Genomic DNA, 23,104 nt, shown 5'->3' on the forward strand with positions numbered 1-23,104 from the left:
TTTTAAGGGTTGTTAAGGTGTTATTATAAATTGTTCTGCTGTTTTAAGGGTTTGTTCTGAAGTTTTACTGGTCTGTTCTGCTGTTTTTAAGGATTTTTTTGCTTTTTTATTAATAGTTCTGCTGTTTTAATGTCCTTTCAGGCGTTCTTAAGGTTTTGCTATTTTTAGGTTCTGTTCTGCTTTTTGGGATGTTTTCAAGGTTCTTTCAGCTATTTTTCAGGATTCTTGTGCTGTTTCAAGGATTGTTCTGCAATTTTAAGGATCATTCTGCTAATTTTAAGTATTGTTCTGTTATTTTTAAGGATTATTCTGTTACTTTTAAGCATTTTTCAGCAGTTTTAAGGGTTTGTTCCGCCTAGTTTCAGCTTCTTCAGCAGCTTTCAGTCAAATCATTCAGCAAAAAAGCATTCACACTGCATTTTCGCAGGAAATGCAATTTCTCTAGTTGTTATTGTAATATATTGATGCAGTACTCAACTGCCATAACGGCAGCTTCTACCGTTATGTGTAGCTATAACTTTTGTCAACGAATTAAAGGAAACAAGCCTGAAGCTCAGACCCGTCTCTCGTCTCGTCTCATCTTTGTGTTGTTTTACAATACAAAACATTAGTTATAGCACAGCCATTTTCTGACTATTGACTAAAGCTAGGTTTCGACACCAGAAGTAACCAAGTGAACTCGTTTTCTTGGTGTAAGTTAGTTAGCCGCAGCGGCTAATGTTTTCTAGCCGTGTAAACTTGTCTGAGACTTACGTTCCCCCAACAAAAGTATCCTGACGTCTTGTTTCATGTTTCTTCGCTTTCCGAAAAGCAAACAGACGCGCCGAGCTACAAGTGGAGTATTTCTCTCTCATTTGAATGCTAGACTTCTAGCTACAACCAAATGTGTGCCTCTCTGCACAGAGATAGGCGCCCAAGGTGAACCCATACTGTTCCGGTTCATTCAGAGCCGGGTTGCCAGATAGAAAATGACAAACTGTCGCTTTTAAAAATATATGCGGAGTGAAGATTCGCTTTTTTCAGTGGTGATATGTTTGTGTTGGGGAGAATGCCAAAACTATTGCATATTTGAGCTTTCTAAACACTTTTTAATAGTATAACGTAAAGCATAGACATATATAAAGACCCTAAACTATAGTATAAATACGAACATTATCGTGTATCTGGCAACATTGATTCAGAGGAGAAGGCCGCAGAACCGCGAACCCTGCTGGGCAAACTGCGCACAACAGCCTGACCAGTTTTTACAGTTCATTACTTTGAATCAACATTAGCCATAATCAAAATGTATTAGCCACGTTTAAATACTTATAGACAGAATAACAACTAATAAACCTATAAAATAGTCGTTTTATTTATTGGATTAAAAACGCCCTATTGATGCATTAACTGACATGAAGATGTACTGAAGAGAAGCAAAATAATAAAAAAACACCTTCTGTTGTATCATAAAGCAACAAGTTTTACAACAGAACTTTAAACGTAAAACCTGAGCATTCAGGTTTTTTTAAACCATATGTCAAAAATTAAGATCTTGTATTTAATTCTTTGTTTTAGATGAAACACAATCATAAAGGAAAAAAAACCCAAAACATTTTCTTGTAATCTGCATTTCTAAAAAAAGTGACTGTTCAAGCATAGATATGCAAAGAAGGCTGCAGTTGACGAGTAACAGACGAGCTGCTGCACCTTTCTGACTGGAAAGAGCTGGAAGATAAAACAGTGAAAAGGATTATGAAGCTTAATCAAGACGATTGAATACAAAGTTTATCATAAAAACGTTTTAATCCTGGTGGGTAGAGTCTATGCTGTTTAAAAGCAAAAGGAGGTGCTTTAAAGTCATTTTTCCCTTACTGTTTGATCTGAAAAACATGCTTTTTTTAAACCAAACATATCTTAAAGGTACGTTTTTGCAAAGCCAGAATAAGCTAAAGTTAAACAGCTTGCCTTGCCAAAGTGGTGAGTTTATATTTGTTGCCAAAAAAGGTAAATGTGGGTCATTTTTGGAATGCGCAGGAAATGCAGAAAATATTGAGAAAGAAGTGATTTGTGTAAACTGGACATAATGTTAAGGTAAACTGTACAACAAGAATCTCTGGGATCTTAATTCAAGGCATTAATTTTATTTTGAAAAAGTTCAAACGTGGGTTTTCAGCTTTAATATTAATAAATAAAAGAAGAAACTTCCTGTTTGAAAAAGTAAACAGCAGTGCATTTACAGCTCTGAATTTAGCTATCTCACTCATTACAGTATATGTCAGGTGTCACGGTCCGTTGGTATTGTAATTCTTGGGACACAAGATGCATTTTCATTCAGCGGTAAAGATAATTACAGCATCAGTACTGATTCAAGAGAGAAAAGGTATTTGATTGCGGTACCAGCCTGTTTTGTGCCATCACTCTTTATGTGATGGGTTCAGCGGCACATGCGACATTTCTACATGCCTAAGAAGCACCCTGATTAAAAATCCAACTAAAAGCAGCACTTAAGTGCAGGAGGATTATCATTCAACCCGAGACGCTTGAATTCACGTTGTGACAAAATATAGGGTGCGCTATTTATGGGGGAAAAAAACCCCCACTTTCAATACAAAGTGTTCAGAACGGCGCAACTGTTCTGCTTTTATATGTGGAGTGTATTCCTGACACTTTCACAGATCGATATTTTACAAGTGGTTCTTTTGTCCATCGCAGTACTTCTAATAACTATAATACCGTCTACTTTTAGAACCACATGTAGCAGCTCTTAATCACACATAATCATTTATTTGTGCATTAAAGAAAGCTAAAATAAAAACAGTCTAATGTTGGGAGTGACTGGCCATAAAACAGAACATCTTTCATTAAAAAAAGGTTTATTTTGAAACCAAACATGAATACAATACGGCCGTAAACTCCAATCTAATATTCTAAGAATAAACGAAGACTAGTAGAACAATAAAAGCCTGGCGTGTGCTAAAGTGGACAAACCTACAGTATAAACAGTCCAAACATAGATCTGAGGTTCTCAGAGGTTCTGCACGGCCCACAGCAGAACCTCATTATGAGCCACAGATAACAGAAGCGTCCCGGAAGGAGAGAAGTGACACGTCTGCAGAGAGTCGGTGTGCTGCAGGAAGTCCTGAAACCTTCCATCGGTGGACTTGATCAGCTTCAGCACTCGCTCTGACGTGAGATTAGACATTTTATTAATCTCCAGTCAGAGATTTATTCACTGGAACCATAAAATAATCGACTAAATCAGCCTTTACCTTTTGATCCTACGGCCAAGAGTTGCTTCTTAGAGGAGAGGCTCATGCAGGTGGCCCAGTGGGGCAAAGCAATCTTTTTTATTATCTGTTATAAAAATATATATATATTATTTTTTTTAGATTTTAGCACACATATGTGAGCAACGCTTGCCCTTTGAAGGCACAGGGAAACTCACTGAGAGGTGGAGCGTAAAAACCGAAGCGTGTTACCTGTTTGCTAACCAGGCTGTAAAAAGTCAGCTCTTTCTCTACTCCATAACCGGTGTAGAGCAGCAGGCTGTGATCTGCTGGGCTGAAGGCGGCCAGGCTGGGGGGCAGGCTGTCACCCTGCAACGCAAAGAGGAAAATTATTACAACAATCAGTCAAAAACAGACTTTATTTTGAGAGCTTGTACATTTTGGACCATATGGAACAGCACAAAAAGAAAAAAAAATCAGAATGCCTAAAAGAAACATTTAATTTGACGTGCTCTGTACTTGTCCGCGTGTTTCCGTCCATCTTTGAGATTCGAGATTTAGTAACAATAATGTGTCACGGTCACATCAGGGTTCATCTTTTCCTGTTGCTGTTCAGACACATGGAAACACAACGCAGCATTTAATGTTTGTCACGGCTCACAGGAAACTTCATCACCTGCAGCAGCCGTTTAACATTTCCTCTCCGGGCGGCGCACAGGAAAATGATCCTGAATAAAACGGGGCCAAGCAACGGCTTTAAATCCAACTAAATATTTTGTCCTACGTAACTAAACAATGTGTGGATAACTATTATTTTTTAAATAAATGCTGGTACTTGTTCAACCAGAAACAGCTCTGAAAAGCCTCAGTTACAACTCCAGCTGCCTTCTTCCTGCACGTCTCACCTGGACCCAGACATAATTATACCAACTGCACGTCACAAACACCTGGTCTGACATGCAAACAAACTCAAGAAAAAACCCCACCATCAAACAGTGGGAGGAAGACAGGCGCTGAATAAAACTGTGATTTCAGTGAAACCCTAAAGAGGTTCATAACCACAGAGGTACTGTTTGTGGTAAACTTTTTAAAAATATATGTTTTTATAATGATTGTATTTCTTACTTTATACATAAAATGTCTGTTGCACTGAAAAAAAAAACAGAAATGACAACAAAAGTGACTTTTGTTGCTTTGGTTTTAGGTTTTTAGCCACAGTGAGGGTATTATGAACTTTACCGTTTTTAAATCTACCTCAGTTTGAACCCTAATAATTCCATTAATGGTTGTTTTTTTATAATTTATGAAGACAGATGACTATAAAGATGTCGTTGTCCATCCATCCATCTTCTGCCGCTTATCCGTGGTCACGTTGCAGTGGCAACAGGTCCAGGAGAGAAACCCAGACCTCCCTTCTCCCAGCGTTGCTCTCCAGCTCCTCCTGGGGGATCCCAAGGTGTTCCCAGACCAGAGAGGGTACATAATCCCTCCAGTGAGTTCTGGGTCTCTTCCCAGTGAGACACTCCCAGAAAGCCTCCAAATTGAGGCTTCTAGGAGGCATCCTAATCAGATGCCTGGACACCTGAGATGTTGTTGTGTTTCATCGAAACAGAGCTGCAACATTAAAGGAAATTATGCCGAGAACTGAACAACAGCTTAACCCAACATAAAACATAGATGGTACCTCAAACTGGGCTGGGGCGGGAAATGACAGCCAGTCTAACAGATCACATTTCTCCTTCGACCAGTCGGCGGCCCACACACTGACACGTCTGTCGGCGCTCGCAGCCAACCACATTTCACTTCCTTCCAGCCCGAACCTCTTGCACTGAGGGTTGGAAGATAAAGCAGCTCAGGATAAAAAGTAAAAACCAAAAAAAAAAAAAAAAGGAGTATTTTATAAAATGCTAATCAGGCTTGCTTTTCAATAGTAGTAAACAGGATCTAAAACTTTCTTTTCTGTAATCGCAGAGACATGAAAAATGTCATAAAATGAGTTGCATGCTGAGCAGAATGACGAGCCTGAAACAGCACTTGAGAAGACAAAAAAGGGATCTTTCCTCTAAAATGTGACTGTTCTATTTTGTGGAAGGTATTTAGATCATTAGTTGACATTTGAACTTTTTCTGTGGCTTTTTAAAACAAAAGTCAGAGCTCACAACAACTAATGTCATTAGGAATAAGAATCTACATTAAATAAAAGTGCTTAAAGACTTTAACAAATTGTAATGTTTGTTAAAAAGATACACTGACACATAAATCTGATTATTAAATTATTTACATTATAATGCTGGATTAAGTCTTTCCACATAAAATTGCTAATTTGATGCATTTCATTTGCCTTAATAACATACATTTAGAGTAAAAACCTGGTGTAGAAGCTCCACAGTAATGGAGCTTTAATTCTAAATTGATCCTATTGTTGTGCTCCTGTATTAAAGCCTGACAAAGCCTCTCATCTTGGCTGGACGTCAGTGGGCTGACCTGTTCATTCACACACTGGATTGTGCTAACAGTCGCTCCTTTGTGGTCCCTGATGACACGAATTGTCGCTCCATTCAGCTGGCTACTCACAGCTACCAGGCCATTCCTCGCTGCTGAAAGGATCACGTGACCTGAAAGGGGGACAAAAACAGCAACAATGGAGATGACCCCTGGATGAAACAGCTTCCATTTTGACTGTCGTTTAGTGCAGGGCCTTTAAACTGGATGGGGACAAACAGGGACAAATCACGATGGCTCAAAAGGAAGCCCACAGCAAAAACCTGTTTCCTTTCTCACCATTAGTGGCGTACTGGATAGCAGTGACAGCCACCTGATGAGGATGCAGCTTCATTTCCATCTCTGTGGAAGCGAGCCGGAAAACCCTCACGGTCCCGTCACTGTACCCTGCAGCCACACTCGCGCTGTCCTTACTGGAGGAAGGGCTCCAGCAAACACAGCCGCAGGCCTGAGCGAGACAGACGGATCGAAAGGACGTCTTCATAAGATGTGTCGGCTTGAAATATTCAACGCGCAGTTCCGCGGCTGCACATTTCATTTTATGTCAATGTTCCCTGACACGTGTCCTCTCACCTGGTTGAGCACCTGGAACTGCACCACCAGCTCATAGCTGGAGGCTGACCACACCCTCACACTGCCGTCCTCGCTGCAGGTGGCGAAGTGGCTCTCATCGAAGCTAAATACGACATCATTCACCTGGAGAGAGAAGGGTACGTAACTACTGAACCCTCCCATGTTAAACGCATTTACTCTTACCTGAGTTTGTTTATGTGGCTCACAATGACACTTCCACAAATACTCCTCTTTTTTTAACAACAACAATCAATGCAGCAAAAAAACTATTTATGGGAAGTTTTATAAACTGTAAAGTGGCTAAACAGACAAAACCCTGACTGTCTTTCCAAATGCTTTGCTAATAAAGCAATAGCTTCAGCCAGTTTAGACCTCAGCTGGCCAAAGATGAGTAAAACAAATGTTTCAGGTCATGTAACTACAGATAACAAGTACAGCATAACATAAACCCATGTGGACTACTCAAGTTTGTTTAGTAAAGATAATTTTTTATGAAATTCAACATAACATTTTTCCTGGTTACCTTGGTTCGGTGCCCGCTGACCAGGCGGATGTTGCTGTTGTCTGACCAGTTGACGTACCAGAGGGTTCCTGCTGTGGTCCCAATAATGCCCATCTCCAAGGAGTTATCGAAGGCTGCGCTCACCATCGTCCCATCCAGCTTCATTTCTTGTTCCACGACCACCTTCGTCCCACTGCAGAGGAATAAAATAAAAAAAAACAGATTCATTATTAAACAACTTTTAAACTTTTCAAATAACATGTACTGACACTCTATTACACTAATCTGCTACCGCCATAAAAATGTCATGAGCTAAAAGGAGCGAAAACCACCATAAATGCTGCGTTTATCCGTAACACCCTGCTGCGGCTCAAAAGAGCCACAGAAAACCACTCCATTAGGCTTTTGGTCTTAAAAAAAATAAATGTGATGCTGCGCTGTGGTACAGAGTTCAGTTTTATTTGTGAATAAAAATACATTTTAAAAAAATCGTTAGAGAGCCAAATTAAAATTGATTTATTTATTTTTACAAAGGAGAGGGAGATAATTTGAAGATGAGACGCTGCAGATAGAAGACCGGAGAAAAAAAGGAGTAGATTCCGATTTTTTGTTCATGTGGGACATCAGGTAAATAGAAAGGATGGGCTTATAAAGGATGCAGAATGGACACAGAGAATCAATTATTCTGTGTTGTTCTGAGCTGATGTGGCTGCAATGGCAGAATGAAAACGATGCTAAGCAACGAAAAATCAGGATGATTACAAGGGTTTAGGCTTACGACAGAAGCCCAAAAAAAATTGTTTAAATGAAAAGAAGTTTAATATCCAAGTGAGGCTGCTGTTAAAGCTGCTTTTATTGCAGCCGTACAGATAAACAGACCAGTTATTTACAGAGGGAGGCTTTACAAAGGAATACGTGACTAAAGCGTGCAAAACTGTCAAGAAAAAAAGCTGTGGCCTAACTGAGGTAAAATGCTAATCAGATGTTTCGAACTGAGCGAGGAAGTTTGTCAATTTATATAAAAACAGGAGAAGTAAAACAACCTGAACTCCTGCAAATACATTCCCTCTCGGCGCACTCACAGGATGACATAAGTGCCCTTTATGTAGCAGTAAAACACTAAATGTTTTAATAGAGGATAAGAATTCCTGTTTACTTAAAAAAACAAAAAAAAGATCAATGAAAAAACTGTCTTCATACCTGTCTAGATTGCAACTTTTTCTCTTAATGCCCTGCACGGCCTCAACTTCCCACAGCCGCAGCCAGTGGGTGTTACTGCCTGTCAGCAAACGGTTTCCTCGACAAAGCAGCACTCCTGCACAAAGAAAGCATATCAGTCTGAGCCCTGGTTTGAAGCGAAAGTGAGCCCCGTGACAAAGTATGGGTTTTAGTGCCACTTCTTTTTACCTATTTCTCCATTATCAGCTTCCCAGATCATGAAGCAGCTCTGCGTTGTAATGTTCCAGGCACAAACATGGCCTTTATTTGTGCTCGTGAACAGAACGGAGTCCGTGTGGTAGCACAGGGCTGTCAGCTCCACATCACCCACCTCGGCTGGTGCTGTCACCTTTTGGACCTGCGCGGGGGGGAAGAAACGGATAAACCTCGTCATTAAACTAAACACAGTACTGTGATTTTCCTATTCAACATCCAGATACAGTTAAGTCTAAACCTTTAGAGCAAAACGTAACAAGTGCAAGAAGAGTGCCACGTTCCACGGCAAATCTAACTTTTTTTCCATTTGCAACATTTACCTTGAGGTCCACGCTCGGTCCCTGCGTGTGGATGAGGTTGAAGTAAACCCCCTGAGTGCCCACACATGCCATCTGGCTGGCTGCTGAGGGGCTGAAGGCAGCATCGTGGACTGGACCGGACACACTCACACTGGACAGCAGCTGGAAGTTCTTACTGCTCCACAGAGCCATGCCTGGGTCAGAGAAATCTCCTACACGACATGACAAATAATTCGGTAAAAGTACCGGCGGAATCATTTGATTCGACACAGGTAAAATGTTGGCTGTGATTTAATCCCTCCAATCAATCAATTTAAGGTGAATTTTACCAACCGACAGAAAGAAATAAGAGGTCATCCCTGGAGAAAGCGAGACTCTGCACTGCCCCTTTATGATAGGAGATGGTACTGTGACAATTTCCATTCTGAATGTCCCAAATCAAGATGAGGCTTCTGCTATTGTTGCTATCGCAAGCTGCTGACGCCAACATCTGGAAAATAAGGCAGATGTAAACACAACTCACTTCACTCTATACAATATAAATAAAATATTAGTACCAATAGTCTAATATAAAAACATTATGTGTAATGCTTTTGCTTGTCCACTTATGGTTACTCTCTTTTTTTCCCAAAGTCATAAACTTGAAATACCTGACACGTATCACAGTCCTACATGCAGGTTTTATAACACAGCAAAGCTCTGAAAAATGTACCCGTGCATCATTTGTGAGCGCAAGACAAGAGATCTCCTGGCTGTGGCCCCGCAGGTGTCTCTGACTTCCTGTATGAAGATGCTCCACCACCACAACACAGCCACAGGAGTATGCGAACAACCCTGCAACAGGACGTCGTTGCTCAGTTACAGCAAAATAACACAAAAAAAACACTCTGACGAGAGCAGGCCAGTGCATTTCATTGTAATGTTTCTATTTAGTTATCATGGTAATGTAATCTTTTCAATGCTCAACTTAAAGCTTGGACCAGAAACTTAATTTGAAGAAAAGCAATTACTTTATCCCAACAATTAAGCATATGCACTTGACTTTTTTTATTTGAAGTTTATATTCACCTTGATCGGGGCTCCACACCATGTTGCCACGGCCATTTCCATTGTAGCCGATCACCGCTTTCAGTTTTATGCTCTCTTCATCTGGTTGAGGAGCTACAACGCTCTGGATCAGACATAAAAAAGGGTTAAATCAATCAGAGACACACTCATTAACTTTAGTCCATTAATAAATAAAATGCTCCTAACCTGATCCAGAGAGGAGGTTTTGAAACGGGGGATAAAGTGCCTGTAGCAATCTGGACGTACAGGTTTGTTCTGATTCATCTCCTCTAAAAAACAAAACAAAATGTTTGTTATTTTAATAAAAACATTCATTCACACACAGAAAGTCAGCTCGCTGGTAATGCTAAAAAAAAGCACTGTGAGTTATACCAGAATCCACGGGAGACGGGTTCTCCAGGTCTGTGACTTTAAGAAAGGAGACAGCAGATCTGGGATCAGAAGTCGGATCTGGACTAACGACATGAACTGGAAGGGCTGTCTTCACTGGGCTGTCTTCACCAAAAGACAAGGAACCCAAACCTGAGTGAGACAGGAGAAAATATCAATCCAACTGATTGGTGTCAACTATGAAAACACAACAATAAAAACTTGACTTAGTTTTGCATCACATCAGCTGATTACTGGATTCATGACATTCTTTTTATTGTCACAAATCCAGGGCTTGTGCATATTTTATACACTTCAGAGTCATGATAGAACATCATCATCACAACCATTCCCACACTCTAACAGGACCAAAAACAAAGTTGTGGAAACACTGAAGAATGCAGACAAGATAGCTCTGACCTCTACACAGAAACACTGACAATAAATTTATATTTGACTTATCTGCTGTATGCACCTGTTGTTACACGCAGGGGTTCTGACCAACAACAAATTCAGATTAAAGCTGGGAATTGGTCTATTAATACGTCTCTTTTATCTGCATTTCATTTTGAACGTGCAGAAACTGGAACCTGAAGATTAAACGAGCGACTCACCAAATACACTTGGCCAGTGGAAATGAAATGCAAAAATAACCATGCGATACAAAAAAGCTGTTGATGACATTCAAAATAAATTAACTAATCAAAACAACTGCTTATGCAGTTATTCATAAGCAGATTTATGGAAACACATTCACATTTTTTTTTTTTTTTTTACTCACTAATTTGTCAGAACTCAGTAACACCTCAGCAGCAAATGTGAGCTTTAGGACGACTGGTTTCGTAAACTAATTATGCAGCGTACAATAGATAACATGCACAGGACAAGCAGAAAACCTACCCCCTTGATAAACGTGGTCCAAGGTGCTGACATCCAGTCTTGGCTGTGAGGAGGGGAGGGGAGCTGTCTGCCGAGGCATCCCATTGGACAGCTGGACTCCACCCACTTCACTGTCTGGTTGAAAAGTTAGGCGGTGAGTGCACAAAAGCCACTAAATCAAGTATACTTTAAATTATTTTAGCATTATTAAACTAAAGGCAACTTTAAACAAAGTACCTGCTTTCAGAGAAGACTTATAGCTTGCTTTTAGAAGTAACCTGAAAGTTAAAAGTTAAAGATTTATCAATAAAGCTTGCAAAGTCTAACACAGACATCTATAAGGTTTGTAGATCTATTTACCGACTGTCTGTGAAAGATTCGACGGGATTGGCTAAGAAGTCCCAAAGAAATATGGCATCACCCACAGAGATCACGCCCAGCTGGTCGGGAGTGAAGCTGACCTGCCGAACGGGCTGACTGTGGCCGATGAACATCTGGTACCAAGACACGCTTCAGTTACTGAAGACAACAGTAAACATCAATACCCCCTCTACTACATCATACAGTCAATCTCGTGACCCTTTTTACTTTCCAAGATCACATTGTATGAATCTTTAATAAAAAGATCTGTCTAAACAAACTGATTTATTAACAGTAAATTGCCTTGATGCCAATAAAAACCTGAAAAGAATTTCCTATCCTATCACTAAAAGATCAGGAGTATTTATTTATATAAAACTGCTGACTACCTGCGAGTTAATATGATGCTGCATGTTATAATCCCACACTTTCACAACGTTGTGCCCGGCCGTTAGCATGAATCGAGCGTCTTCGCTCACAGCCAGGCAGGACCACCGCTGTCTGTGCACCTTGGACACCTGCGGAGGACAAAAAAAACCCCAGTGAGAAACAAATACCCTTCTCCCGTTTGGCTGACCCTGACGACAAGGCAAATGAGCTCGGCAGGTACCTCTCGAAGCAGGAGGCCCGTCTTGGTGCTGAGCCAGAGGATCTTGTCTGCAGACGTGGCGATCAGCAGGTGCTCAGCGGAGGCCGGAGAGAAGCAGACCTTCAGAGCGGAGTCCAACTGGGAGCTCTCCACGTTCAAAATGCTCACATCCACACGCAGCAACTAAACAGAGAGGTCAAGGGTCATTGTCGGCACAGAAATAAGAAACTAGATTAACAGGCTCCAAGCTAAAATGCTAAAACCCAACCTTAAATGGTCACAATGTGAAAACTGCGATCATACGGTTTCATCTACAGGCGGTGAACAACCTTGTGTAGCTAAAGCTTTGATTTAACTGTTAAATGAAACAAACAAAACTGCGCTGAAAGGTGACAAATACCTCATCCAGAGACCGGGCGTCAGCGATGGTGACGATGTACTCGGAGGGTCCAACGAAAACCAGACAGCAGCTGTCACTGCTAACAGCGAGAGCGTCTGGAGCGCGCTCAGTGCCTCGAGCCACAACATTACCTACAGATATTATACATAAAGCCGATCAAAGTTTCATTTTAATTAGATTTAGCTGTAAGAGTCAGTAATTACTTCTGAGTGTGTGTAAAGTTGTATATGAATAAGAGAGTGCTGTAAGATGAAAGTCGCATTGATAAATCTTGATTCTTTTTTCGACATTTCGCCCTTTTCCAAGAACTTAAAAAAAAAAGTGTCTTAATGTTGTGTTCATTAAACATAGCAATGCTCTTAAGGCAAATAAAACATACTGTACTTTCTATAAATGGACACTTAAACTATTTAGATGTTGCTCATAATGAAAAAGATGCAATAATGTCTTCTTTTTCTCTCTTTTTGAATAATTAATTCTTAGCTTGAGTCTACAAATACAATCAGTGACCTCATGAATTTGGAAAAAAAAAACTTGGAATTATTTTATTCCAAAACTTTAGATTTAGGTTGCTAAAATGTTTAGTTTAGACTGCTATTTTTTACTCGTCTCATGATTGATGAGGAAAACTGATTTTCTTTCATTTAGTCTTCTTTTTGAGGACATCATGGATCATGTGGATCACACACACATATATAGGACGCATTTGAAGGCGCGATCACCTATAACAGACTGCTTTTAATTCATTAGTATACAGTACATACAGGCAGCTCTGATCACATTGTGTTCTTCTTCTGAGGCGTTATAGAGTGCCAGTGAACCGTCTGAATCAGCACTGTACATGAACTCCCCATCTGAAGAAAAGGCCAGACCAATTACGTCTCCTCTGTGGTGTCTACGACACAAAAAGAAAAAGAAAAAGAAAAAGAAAGAATGTGTTACAATAGCATTTGTCCATGCAAGCCTTTGACAGCTAAAGAAAAAAAACTGCCGCTAGTGATGGCGCTTTCAGGGTAGTTGGGCGTACTTATGTTCAGCCAGCAGTTTGGCGCCGGAAACATCGAAGACCCTGACGATCCCGGAGCCGAAGCCACAAGAGAAGGTCTGCTCGTGCGGATGGAAGGCCACACAGCAGGGGCTGTCCTCGGACGCAAAGTCATACAACTAAACAAAAGAAGTGATACAAGACAGAAATAAATGAGTTAGTTTTAAGTTAATAGCAACAGGGACAAAGTGAGTTTTCAGCAGGTTTCACTTAAGTTCAACAAGTTACTGAAAACAGCTTGTTTTGTAGTTCAGCTTGCAGAGTTTGAGGTCATTTTTTCATGACTGCTTCTGCAAAAAAAAAAAACACACTCCTAGATTAAGCAAAAGTTCTGCACAAATTGGTTTCAATGTTGTTATGAAATGGAGAAAAATTAGAACAACTACAAGCCTGTAATGATCTAAATTTTCACTGTGTGACGGCTATTAAGCGTAATCAGGCCCTTTCAGAGCAAACAGGAAATTTGGTAGTCATTACTGACAACAAACGTTGCCAACCTTAACAATAAATTCAACTTCCTTCTTCATGTCTAATTTAAAAAAAAAAAGACTCACATGGCCTTTTCCCAACAATACAAAGAACAACTAATAACTAAATAAATGTCCATTTCTGACACAAGACTTTAAAATAATCTTTACTCTGGTTCAAACAAAGGAAATGACTGAAAGATTAAAATATTTTTTCCAATTTTAAAAGGAAAGGTAATTGCTAAACATTCAAATAAGTTTCTTGTCATTAAAAATCTAATATTATATGCTGAAAACTAAAATAGTAAATGTGATGGTGTTTGACCTGATGCAAAGAGTCCATACTCCAAATGCGCACTGTCCCATCAGAAGAGGCCGTTGTGAGGTGCCGGCGAATGCCATCCACGCTGAAGCCGAGCACGGTGTCTGTATGGGACCTCATTAGAGTGTTGTAGCCTCGGCTGCTCACGTCAAGAAAGCCAAAGTTCCCGGTCGACGTGGCTGCCAGGACCTGGAGGCCGTCAGATGAGACCAACACCTCGCTCACGGGTCCCTCGTGCTCTGAAAAATAACAACGCGGGAGGGAATTTCTCTTCGCTTTCGTGTCAGAATGCAACAATAACAGCCGAAACAAGGTGTGTACAAATGTGACTCCAAATGTTTCATGAATCAGGGCGTAGTAAAAATGATCTGGTCCTTCCTATCAAGTCTTATAATAAAGTAAATATAACCTCAGATTAACAACAAGACTTGGCATATTGCACAGTAGCCATATTTCCCACGCTGCCACAGTGTAATACTGAATATAAAAAACGCTGCCACTGTGCAGCATTAAAGAATTGCTGGAGCATTCAGGTAATTGTCAAGACACCGCCACAGGGGAAAAAAAATTACACTCCTCTTTGAAAAGCAATTCTGGCTGACATTCACTGTTTGAAGGGTTATAAAGACATTTTCTCCGAAGTCCATCTTTCTACAAAGTGGAAACCATTCAAGAGTCACCCAGGAGTGGAGGCCTGAACACTGAAGTCACACTGCCCGGTGGGGCAGCGGTTAGCACTGTCGCCTCACAGCAAGAAGGTCGCAAGTTCGCCTCCTGGCCTTTCTGTGTGGAGTCTGCATGTTCTCCCCGTGCATGTGTGGCTTTTCTTCTCCCACAGACCAAAAGCATGCATTAGGGTAATTGTTAACACTAAACTGGCACAAGGTGGGAGTGAAAGTGTGAATGGTTGTCTGTATGTGGTCCTGTGATGGACTTGCGACCTGTCCAGGGTGTCCAGCTCGTTGGAGACAGGAAGCAGCGAGTAAAGAAGATGGATGGATGTTCAGTGCTCAGACTCTACAGGCCTCAGTCAGCAGGTTAAATGCCAACTTTCCTGACAGTACAGTTAAAAGAAAGTATGACTTTTCTAAAAAAATCTTCTATGTAATGCTCCAGAGTACCACGCCATGTGTAGTTGCTCATTTGAGACTATATTTAAATAATTTTATGACATTCTAAAGACCAGATAAATGCCCTCATGTGTAAGAGTTTGAAGTTTAATAGGTTACTTGATGATTCATTCTAAAAACAATTCGAACAGTCTCTGTTAAATCCCTGTCATCAAGGGCTCGTCACTAGTTTCTGAAGCTTCATCAATTTGTAATTTATTTTTTGTGTTGCTGCCTGTCTTGGACAAATACTCATCTGAAAGTACTTTTTCTTTGAGAAACAAAACAAAACATATTTTTAGAAATTATGAAAGCCCAAAGATATGACTGAAGCCATAAATGTATGTCATCTTAAGTTATTCTCAGGAAATATTAAGCGTCGCGGTTTTGTTGTTTTGATCTGTTTTCCTGATTTTTAGTTCTGTATCCATATTTTAAGTGATCTTGTTTGTTCTGTCAGTGTTTCTGTTTGTTAGTTATTCTGTATTTCTGTAACGTGTTCAGTTTGGCAGTTTTAAGCTCGTTTTCCTTCAGCTTCTGTTTTGCCTTTCACACCCACATCCCAGCTGTTTCCATATTCTAATCGTCTTTAATGGTCTGTTGGCTGTAGAATAGGCCAATCAAACAAAGACAGTTTTTAGAGCAGTGAGGCAGCTGCTGACCTTTCAAACCGAGTTTATTATGATGCGACCTGACAAACAGCCCTCTCCAAACAGGAGAACAAGCCAGGCACGCACAACCTAAAGATCAAATTACCGTCCACAGAGTGAGAAACATGAGCAACTGTTAGTCTACTGCAGGTAAAAAGAATAAAAATATTCCACCCCCTGTTGTGCCTACCAGCCTCTAAAATGACAGCAGAAAAATCAAGGGGCCAGAGCCGCAGGAAGCCATCTTCAGAGCCTGTGGCACAGAATGATGAAGACACGCTGATGCTGTTAATGGAAATTCCTGGACCTGAGATGCAAACATACATATGTATAAAAACAATTATAAGTATATCTGTTAAGACAATCAACGTATGGAAACCCCACTAGCTTTCTTTAAAAACTACAGGTCCGTAGTACGTAAATAATTATAATTTAGATTGAGGTTTAGTTGTTTTGTTAGGGGTTAATCTAAAATGAAACAAATACAGACAATGGTTGCAAATTACAGGTAAATTAGAGGAACACAACAGTGTAAGAAAGCGTGCTCACACACCATCTTGATGTCATAAAAATATCTTTCCTAGCTCCACTTTAAAAGTACTTAATAACTAGTACATTATCTGGTTTGATTATAGACCTACCTGTGTTAAAAGTCCGTTTCTCTCTGCGGTCTGCATGTTGCTGCTCAGCAGGCAACAATCTTCTAACATTTTTTATCGCAACTCTGCTATAGTCGATCTCAAAAATATGACCACTTCGACTGCTGGCAAATCTATCGGAGGACAATTACAGAAAGAAAAAAATAATGTTTAATGTGAATAAACTAACATTTTCAGTGGATTTAGATGAAAATGATTTTTCTTTTAGAGCTGAGAATATTCAGAAAGGACCGGCGCGTTCTCTTACAGAGTTCGATCATCGTAATGCCTGTCAGACGAGCTTCCCTCCTCGAAGGCCACGTCGGTGAAATCCTGCGCGTGGTATTCACCGAGGCTGACCGGGCAGGAGCGCAGAGTCCCGTTGCGCACTCGCCACAGACGGATATTTTCACGACCACATGAGACCAACCTGCAGCCAGCAAAGTCACAGGAGAACTTATTCTTCTAATGATCAAAACATTCTCAACTGCTCCCAACACAGCTTACAATTCCTTGCATTAAAATTACTTAAAAAAAAAGAAACAAAAAAAATTGAACCAAAATATTTTTTTAAACATGTCATGTTAATGTGGCATTCAAAAGTCATTAATCCACATGTAATGGCATTCCTCACTCTATAGACAGCAGAAACACCTGCACAGATATGAGTTATAAGTTTTAACTTTTACTTTTCTAGTTTGTGACAGGGTAACCCATCAATACAGTGTCTATGTGGTGTTTAAAATGAGAGCACAGCTAGTGCCTGAAAATAAGTAATTACGGTAAATTTACCACAAACGAGTAAGACCAAGAAGTCTGTTTAGAATGTGAAATGTAGTGGCAGCAAAAAATACAACACATCAGAAAGTCAGAGGCTGAGCAGATGTATGCAACAATTACGACTGTCATTCAAATGAATGAGCAGACATTACACCGAATTAAAATGCTCTCAAATACAAAACTTAATCTTATATTAAATATCTGATTGGTCCATATTTTCCTGACAGAGCACTTCGCTCTCAGGCTGCAGGTTTACTTGTGGTTCCTAGAGTTTCTAAAAGTAGAATGGGCTCCTCTCTTGTTGAACCAACTTCCAGTTTCTATCCATGAGGCTGACACCCTGTCTACTTTTAAGACAAGAATTAAGAGTTTCCTCTTTGATAAATCCTATAGTTAGAGTTGGTTTGGGTTTCCTGAGGTATCCCTTAGTCCTGCTGCTATAGGGATAGACTGCTGAGGCCAGACTGACCACATTTTATCTCTCTGCTGCCATCTTTACTCGCTCTACTCTCCATGTTTGTATTTGTAATTATTGTTGTCATTAATTTGTCTTTTTCTTCCCATAGAAACTACACCTGGACCAGTCCTGGTCTGTGTCTCTTTCCTGTCCTCTCTAACCCCAGCCAACTGAGGCAGATGGCTGTCCATCCTGAGCCTGGTTCTGCTGGTTCTTCCAGGCAGAACCAGGGAATTGTTCTTTTTCACCAGCTTCGTTAGATAGATAACTCTTACCAATTAGCATTTCATAATGGACTGTATGTGAATCTATTGTATTATAATAGGATTTGATTGACTGTAACTGGATTTGAATCTGAATTAGATTTTTTTTTAAATAATTCCCTGAGATGACTTATGGGTGCTACATAAATAAACTGGTCTGAACTGAATTGAAATATGCACACATTCACAGTTTTCTAAATAATAAAAAATATTGAGTAGTTAGGATACCTTGTGTCATCAAAGAAGGCAACCTTCATGGTATTAATGTCCACATCTGTATGCGCTTTGGCTAAAATGGTCACCTCTCCACCTTTGTTTACATTTATGGAGTTCCACACCACCACCATCTATAAGAAAAATAATTACAAGAAGACATTCAGTTGAAACCTTTGCAAAGGGTGCATGTCATGAGACTTGTGCAGAAATGTTCATATCTAGTAGTTGTTCATTAAATACTGAGTTGTTCTAAAGGAGCTGTTCGTGGAAAACTAAATCATAAAATTTTAATTCCTGAATTCGGGAAACTTACGGTTTTATTGTGGCTATCTTTAGCCACTCCACAGAGAATCCCCCCACTGTACGAGAAGCTTCAGAGTGGAAAAAGATTGAAGCCAAAATTAGGGTGAGAAAACAGGGTTTAATCACGCTCACGCTTCATTGACTGTTTATGAACGAGTTATTGTTTGTTTGCATGTTACCTCAGGCAGGACAAGGAGTGACCGTGAATTCTGAACATTGTCAGACAGTTTCCTTTGCTGTAGTTCCAAAGTCGAACGACAGCATTGTTGCCAGTTTGCGCCGAAGCCAGGAGTGTTGTGTTGCCGTTAAAGGTCAGAGCAGAAATCTACGGAGAAAACAGATACAAAATTTATACATCGTCTTCAGTGTGTGTGAAACGTAACTGCGCATTGTAGCCAGAAATAACTTCAGCAATGAAAGATTTTTATTTCAAATCTAACAAGAGTGTGAGAAATCCCAGATTATTGACCTTATCAGTGTGGCCGATGAAGAATCTCTGTTTGTTCGAGGAAATCTTCATAGAGATAATGATTGCGTGACATGGATACACCACTGCATCACCTGATTTGGTCCACAAGGCCTGGAGCACAATAACAAGTGCTATTAACCCTCTACTTGAGCTGACTTTCTAAGCATATCCACAACAATCCAACACATAAAGCCAGTGAGTTGAGGGTTTCTGTCAGAATCAGCATACATGTCTAGTAGTAGCTCCTCCAAAGCCGATGACTCGACTGAGCCTGAGGATTGGGTCTGGGAGCAGCTTCTATCGAGAAAAGTGACAGGAAAAGGTTTTACAGTGAGCTCTCAAAGTATTTAGTTAGCACTGCTAATGTCTTACCTGTTGCTTGATTTCTCTGGACGATGGAAGAGACACAGGATGTGGAACTGGACTGAACACCACCTGGAACACAACAAACTGAGCTTCTTTTCTTGGACATGTGGCTTTTCAAAAGGCACTGTGTCGACGACAACAATAATCAATTCATGTGTGCATTTACATTAAAACTGGGTTTAGTTAATACAAAGCACGAAGCATCACCTCTTCTTCACTTTCCTCTCCCTGTGTGCTGAGCTCTTCTTCGGGATGAACGTACACATGAACTCCACCATCTTCTGTAACACGCGGCAGCCTGGATGTCGGATGATGCAAACTGGAGTGAGCGGCGCCCTGCAGTTGGCCATTGTTGTCCCAAAGTTGATCCTTCGGATTGGAAGAAAAAACATCCAACTCAGGAATGCTGGACGCCACGGCAGTTTGATTCCTCGGGAGCTGAGAGGAGAAGCGTGCGGTTAAAGAACAGTCCTCATAAAACTACTTTTACAGTACAAGAAATAAGCTAAACCACATGCAGTGTTTACACAAACAAAAGCTTGACACAAGAAGGTAAATTCGAAGTGATCTTACTGATTTTGGGATCTGCTGACTGAAGGAAACACGGTCCTGAACCGGTTTGGTGAGGCTGACACAGTAAGACTCCTCTCCCACTGGGTTTATTTGGCTTGAAGCACTTCCTGAGAAAGAAGTGAAAATCAGTCGCATCACTAAAACGCCATCTCAAACATTATAGTTCCTTTTACTCTGATCGGAGGGTTGCACTGCCATGCTTGCTCACGATCAGGCCTGGCAGTGGAAACAATTTTAGCTCAGATCCAGAGAACGCCACAGAAAGACAGTAAAGATGTACGTGGAGAAGCAATAAACTGCATTACTCACGAGCCACTGGCTTTGGATTTTCTTTTTGAATTGAGTCAAAAGGTAACTTTGTGCCTTCTGAGGGAAACCTATTGAAGAAAATAAGTTGCTTAGTTTAGTTGTAGTAAAAACATCATAAATTTCTGAGCAAATTAACCTGTAATACTCTCTTTGCAATACTGAAAGTTAAAAAAACATCCAGTTTATGGTACACAGTTACTTAAATGAAATATCTTACTTTTCCAGAATGTACTCCTTTGCTTTTTTAAGAATAGCTTTCTTTGTGAATGTGAATGTGAATGTTATTTGTTTCATAAATAACTCATGGTACTGATTAAAAAAACCTCATCATTTATGTATTCAGAAAGTGGTTCGGAGTACATTTGGCCTTTAAAAGTTTCTGTTTCTGTCTTCTAATGAGGTAATGGTACCTTATGTGATCATAGAGGTCATTCCAGGAGCCTCCTTTGGGCACTGGGAAGGACATCTCTCTGGGCATGGCACCAGTTCCCTGAGAAGACGCCAGGCCCATCTGCTTCGCTTCACTGAAAGAAACTCCTGTTCCGAGAAAGGAAGGAAACTTTAAAAACTTAAGAATAAATTCATACAAAACAATGACTTAAATGTGCAATATTTTCTTTTCTCCCAGTGAACTTCAGAGTGCATTTAGCCTGCTAGAACTGAGTGCCATAGAAAAAATTCTTTCAAACTTCAATAAAAAGTCTTGTTTTTCTGATGTGTTAAAAACCACACTCTTTACTTCTTTCAACTGGCCTTCAAATAAAGCACAGGTGTATTTTTTGCATCTGTTTATTGTCTGTCATGGATTATCTTTAATTTGATGAAAATGAACAGCAGCTGTGACATTTAAAAAAAATCTGAATATAAAGTGTGAACTCACAGGAAAAAAAAAGGTAGGATTTCTTCCTAAACCTTGCTAACGAATAGCGTTGGTTCTCACCTGGATCTAGTAGCAAGTCACTGGTAAACATGTTTTTCACAGCCATGTTGGCGCAAAGCTTGATGCTCTTCAGGTGGCTGTAGTGGTGACTGAGGTAGACAGAAAGTGTGAACTGCAGATCCATCATCAGACAGGTCCAACGCACTGAAGTGGGAGCTCGACCTACCATACCTGCGTCACATAAACAGAAAAATACTGCCTGGACTCCAACAAAATATGGATAACTAACCAAGCCGTAGATAAAATTTAATGATAAAGGAAACATAGGGAGCGGGATGGCTTGTGAACACCAGTATCTGTGATCTGTGTGAATGTATTTTACCATGCTTTGCAGTTCTGGATGTGCATTCATAAACAGAATCCTTTGCAGCTCCACACAAGAAAGGAAACTGAAGCCACGTCGCTGTGGACTTGAACTCTTTGAACATGTTGGAAAATGAGATTCGGACCACTTGGCCCTCCTGCAGAACATATCAATGCACAAAAGAAGAACAACAAGCGGGTTTTTAAATTTTTTTTATTTTATGTGTCAATTTGAATCAGTAAAAACAAATAAAAGTTGACTATTTTACACCTAAAAACATGAGTTTTATTTTTTTAAAGCAGCCTAAACACCCTATGACCTGGTGTCTGTTTTGATCACATTAGTGTCACAGATTTGCTGTGATAGTCCTGCATGAGTCTATACTAAATTTACCCACAATAATGCACCACAATCTGCAATATGTGGCACAGAAAGCTAAAAAGTCTAGATCTTATACCTCCACAGTGACGTCAAGGTGCACCATGAAGTATTTTCCTGGAGTGGGCCTGAAGAGAAGGTAAAAGTAGCGACCAGTCAGCCCCAGGGAGTGGTTGGTGTTTTTGGGAACCAGGATGTAGCTGTTGGCAGGGACGGGACCCTTGATCCGGAACACTGGACACTTTAACGTCTTATCCTGGAGAATTTAGTGTTGTATTAAAAAAAAAAAAGAAAAGTCAACAGAGTTTATTTTGAGTACGCTGACTGAGACCTCACTAAGTCCTGGCCGGACATTGTCCTCCTATCCTGAGGGATTTCTGGTCTGATCAGCCAGCAACCCAGACGAACAGAGTGACCCCTGACCCAGAGTATTGACATGGTAAGGAGCTGGATTTGGTGGCAGAAAAGCGATTTGGGTCTGGTTATTATTTTCAGCTGATGCATATTTTGATAATACCTCTTCCTCACCTGCAGTTCTATCAAAACAACCTGACAATCTTGCAGAACTGTAACATCCTTTCAACCAAATTCCCAAACTAGAGACCTTATCAAACTCGCCTGAATTCTCTAAATTCTTGCACATGTAAATCCTAAATCAGCCTCCTGTCCAAAAAATTTTAATTAAATCACAACACTTAAACATACATATAAGGTTCAGTTTTATTAAAAGGTGTAAAGTACCTTCAATATTACACATTTAGAGAGCAAAATGTTACCGTATATGTTGACACATCGCCCACTTTGACCGACTTTTTCCAGTCCTCAACCCTGACATGTTTGAATATGTTAACATAGGGATGCTGCCAACCTGCAAAAATCAAAACAAGAAGCTACACTTTTACACTAACAAGTTAAATGGCACCATTCTCTACTGTTACACGTTATCTACTTCCCACAGTCTTAGCTGTATTTTATGAATTAAAAACTTGAGACTTTATTTAAAAGCTTAAAAGTTAACTTTACCTTGGAAGGCCATTGGGAGAAATCCACCTGATGCTTCAGTTTGTATGTCAGCTAGCAAACAAACAAGCTGGTAACTAAAAAGGGGGTGAAAAACGTTTATTTTTTTTAGGAAACACTTACACAATGACAATGTTTTATGTTGCACGTCATTATAAATTTCAAAACCCTTTCGGTTTTTTAAATACCAAGTGAAAACTCCATCGAACTCGTCTTATTTCTGCAGTTTTCTTCCCGCTTCAGCCTCCGCTGTTTCCAACGACAACAAAACGTCGCGTGGCGTGATGACGTATCTTTGTTTGTGGTGCTTC

At 40.2% G+C, this 23,104-nt stretch overlaps 2 protein-coding genes and 1 long non-coding RNA gene across 4 annotated transcripts in view; 1 reads left to right on the forward strand and 2 right to left on the reverse strand.

The window, feature by feature from the left end:
- Window positions 1-932, reverse strand: part of rhot2 (ras homolog family member T2) — an 11,973-nt gene extending 11,041 nt beyond the window's left edge. For both annotated transcript variants that reach the window (XR_003039234.2, XM_017418554.3), the window contains exon 1: window positions 754-932. Coding sequence is in view for 1 of the 2 variants with exons in the window: in XM_017418554.3 (XP_017274043.1) it covers window positions 754-790 (37 nt within the window). In the remaining variant the exon portion in view is untranslated. The remainder of the gene's footprint in view (window positions 1-753) is intronic.
- Window positions 933-1,666: 734 nt separating this feature from the next.
- On the reverse strand, window positions 1,667-23,085 carry wdr90 (WD repeat domain 90). The gene is made up of 44 exons (XM_017418515.3): window positions 22,982-23,085; window positions 22,797-22,870; window positions 22,550-22,641; window positions 21,853-22,029; window positions 21,414-21,552; window positions 21,092-21,262; window positions 20,562-20,688; window positions 20,152-20,219; window positions 19,843-19,949; window positions 19,477-19,707; window positions 19,276-19,338; window positions 19,132-19,200; window positions 18,904-19,014; window positions 18,614-18,759; window positions 18,445-18,502; window positions 18,144-18,262; window positions 16,684-16,845; window positions 16,419-16,549; window positions 15,968-16,084; window positions 14,022-14,257; window positions 13,212-13,348; window positions 12,949-13,079; window positions 12,185-12,315; window positions 11,806-11,967; window positions 11,585-11,713; window positions 11,196-11,329; window positions 11,073-11,113; window positions 10,857-10,970; window positions 9,960-10,109; window positions 9,774-9,856; window positions 9,588-9,690; window positions 9,232-9,353; window positions 8,853-9,009; window positions 8,541-8,731; window positions 8,194-8,362; window positions 7,987-8,101; window positions 6,808-6,979; window positions 6,285-6,407; window positions 5,991-6,159; window positions 5,694-5,824; window positions 4,894-5,037; window positions 3,462-3,578; window positions 3,252-3,336; window positions 1,667-3,165 (listed from the first exon to the last, which is right to left on the reverse strand). Exons 2-44 carry the CDS (start codon window positions 22,807-22,809, stop codon window positions 3,008-3,010), a joined length of 5,505 nt encoding a protein of 1,834 aa, XP_017274004.1. The 5' UTR covers window positions 22,810-22,870; window positions 22,982-23,085; the 3' UTR covers window positions 1,667-3,007.
- LOC119617876 lies at window positions 8,331-8,717 on the forward strand. Its single transcript, XR_005234321.1, has 2 exons — window positions 8,331-8,445; window positions 8,547-8,717. It is a non-coding gene; the product is annotated as an uncharacterized LOC119617876 (long non-coding RNA).
- Window positions 23,086-23,104: the final 19 nt, after the last annotated feature.

This window comes from Kryptolebias marmoratus, linkage group LG17 (assembly GCF_001649575.2).
Source record: "Kryptolebias marmoratus isolate JLee-2015 linkage group LG17, ASM164957v2, whole genome shotgun sequence".
Taxonomy (NCBI): domain Eukaryota; kingdom Metazoa; phylum Chordata; class Actinopteri; order Cyprinodontiformes; family Rivulidae; genus Kryptolebias; species Kryptolebias marmoratus.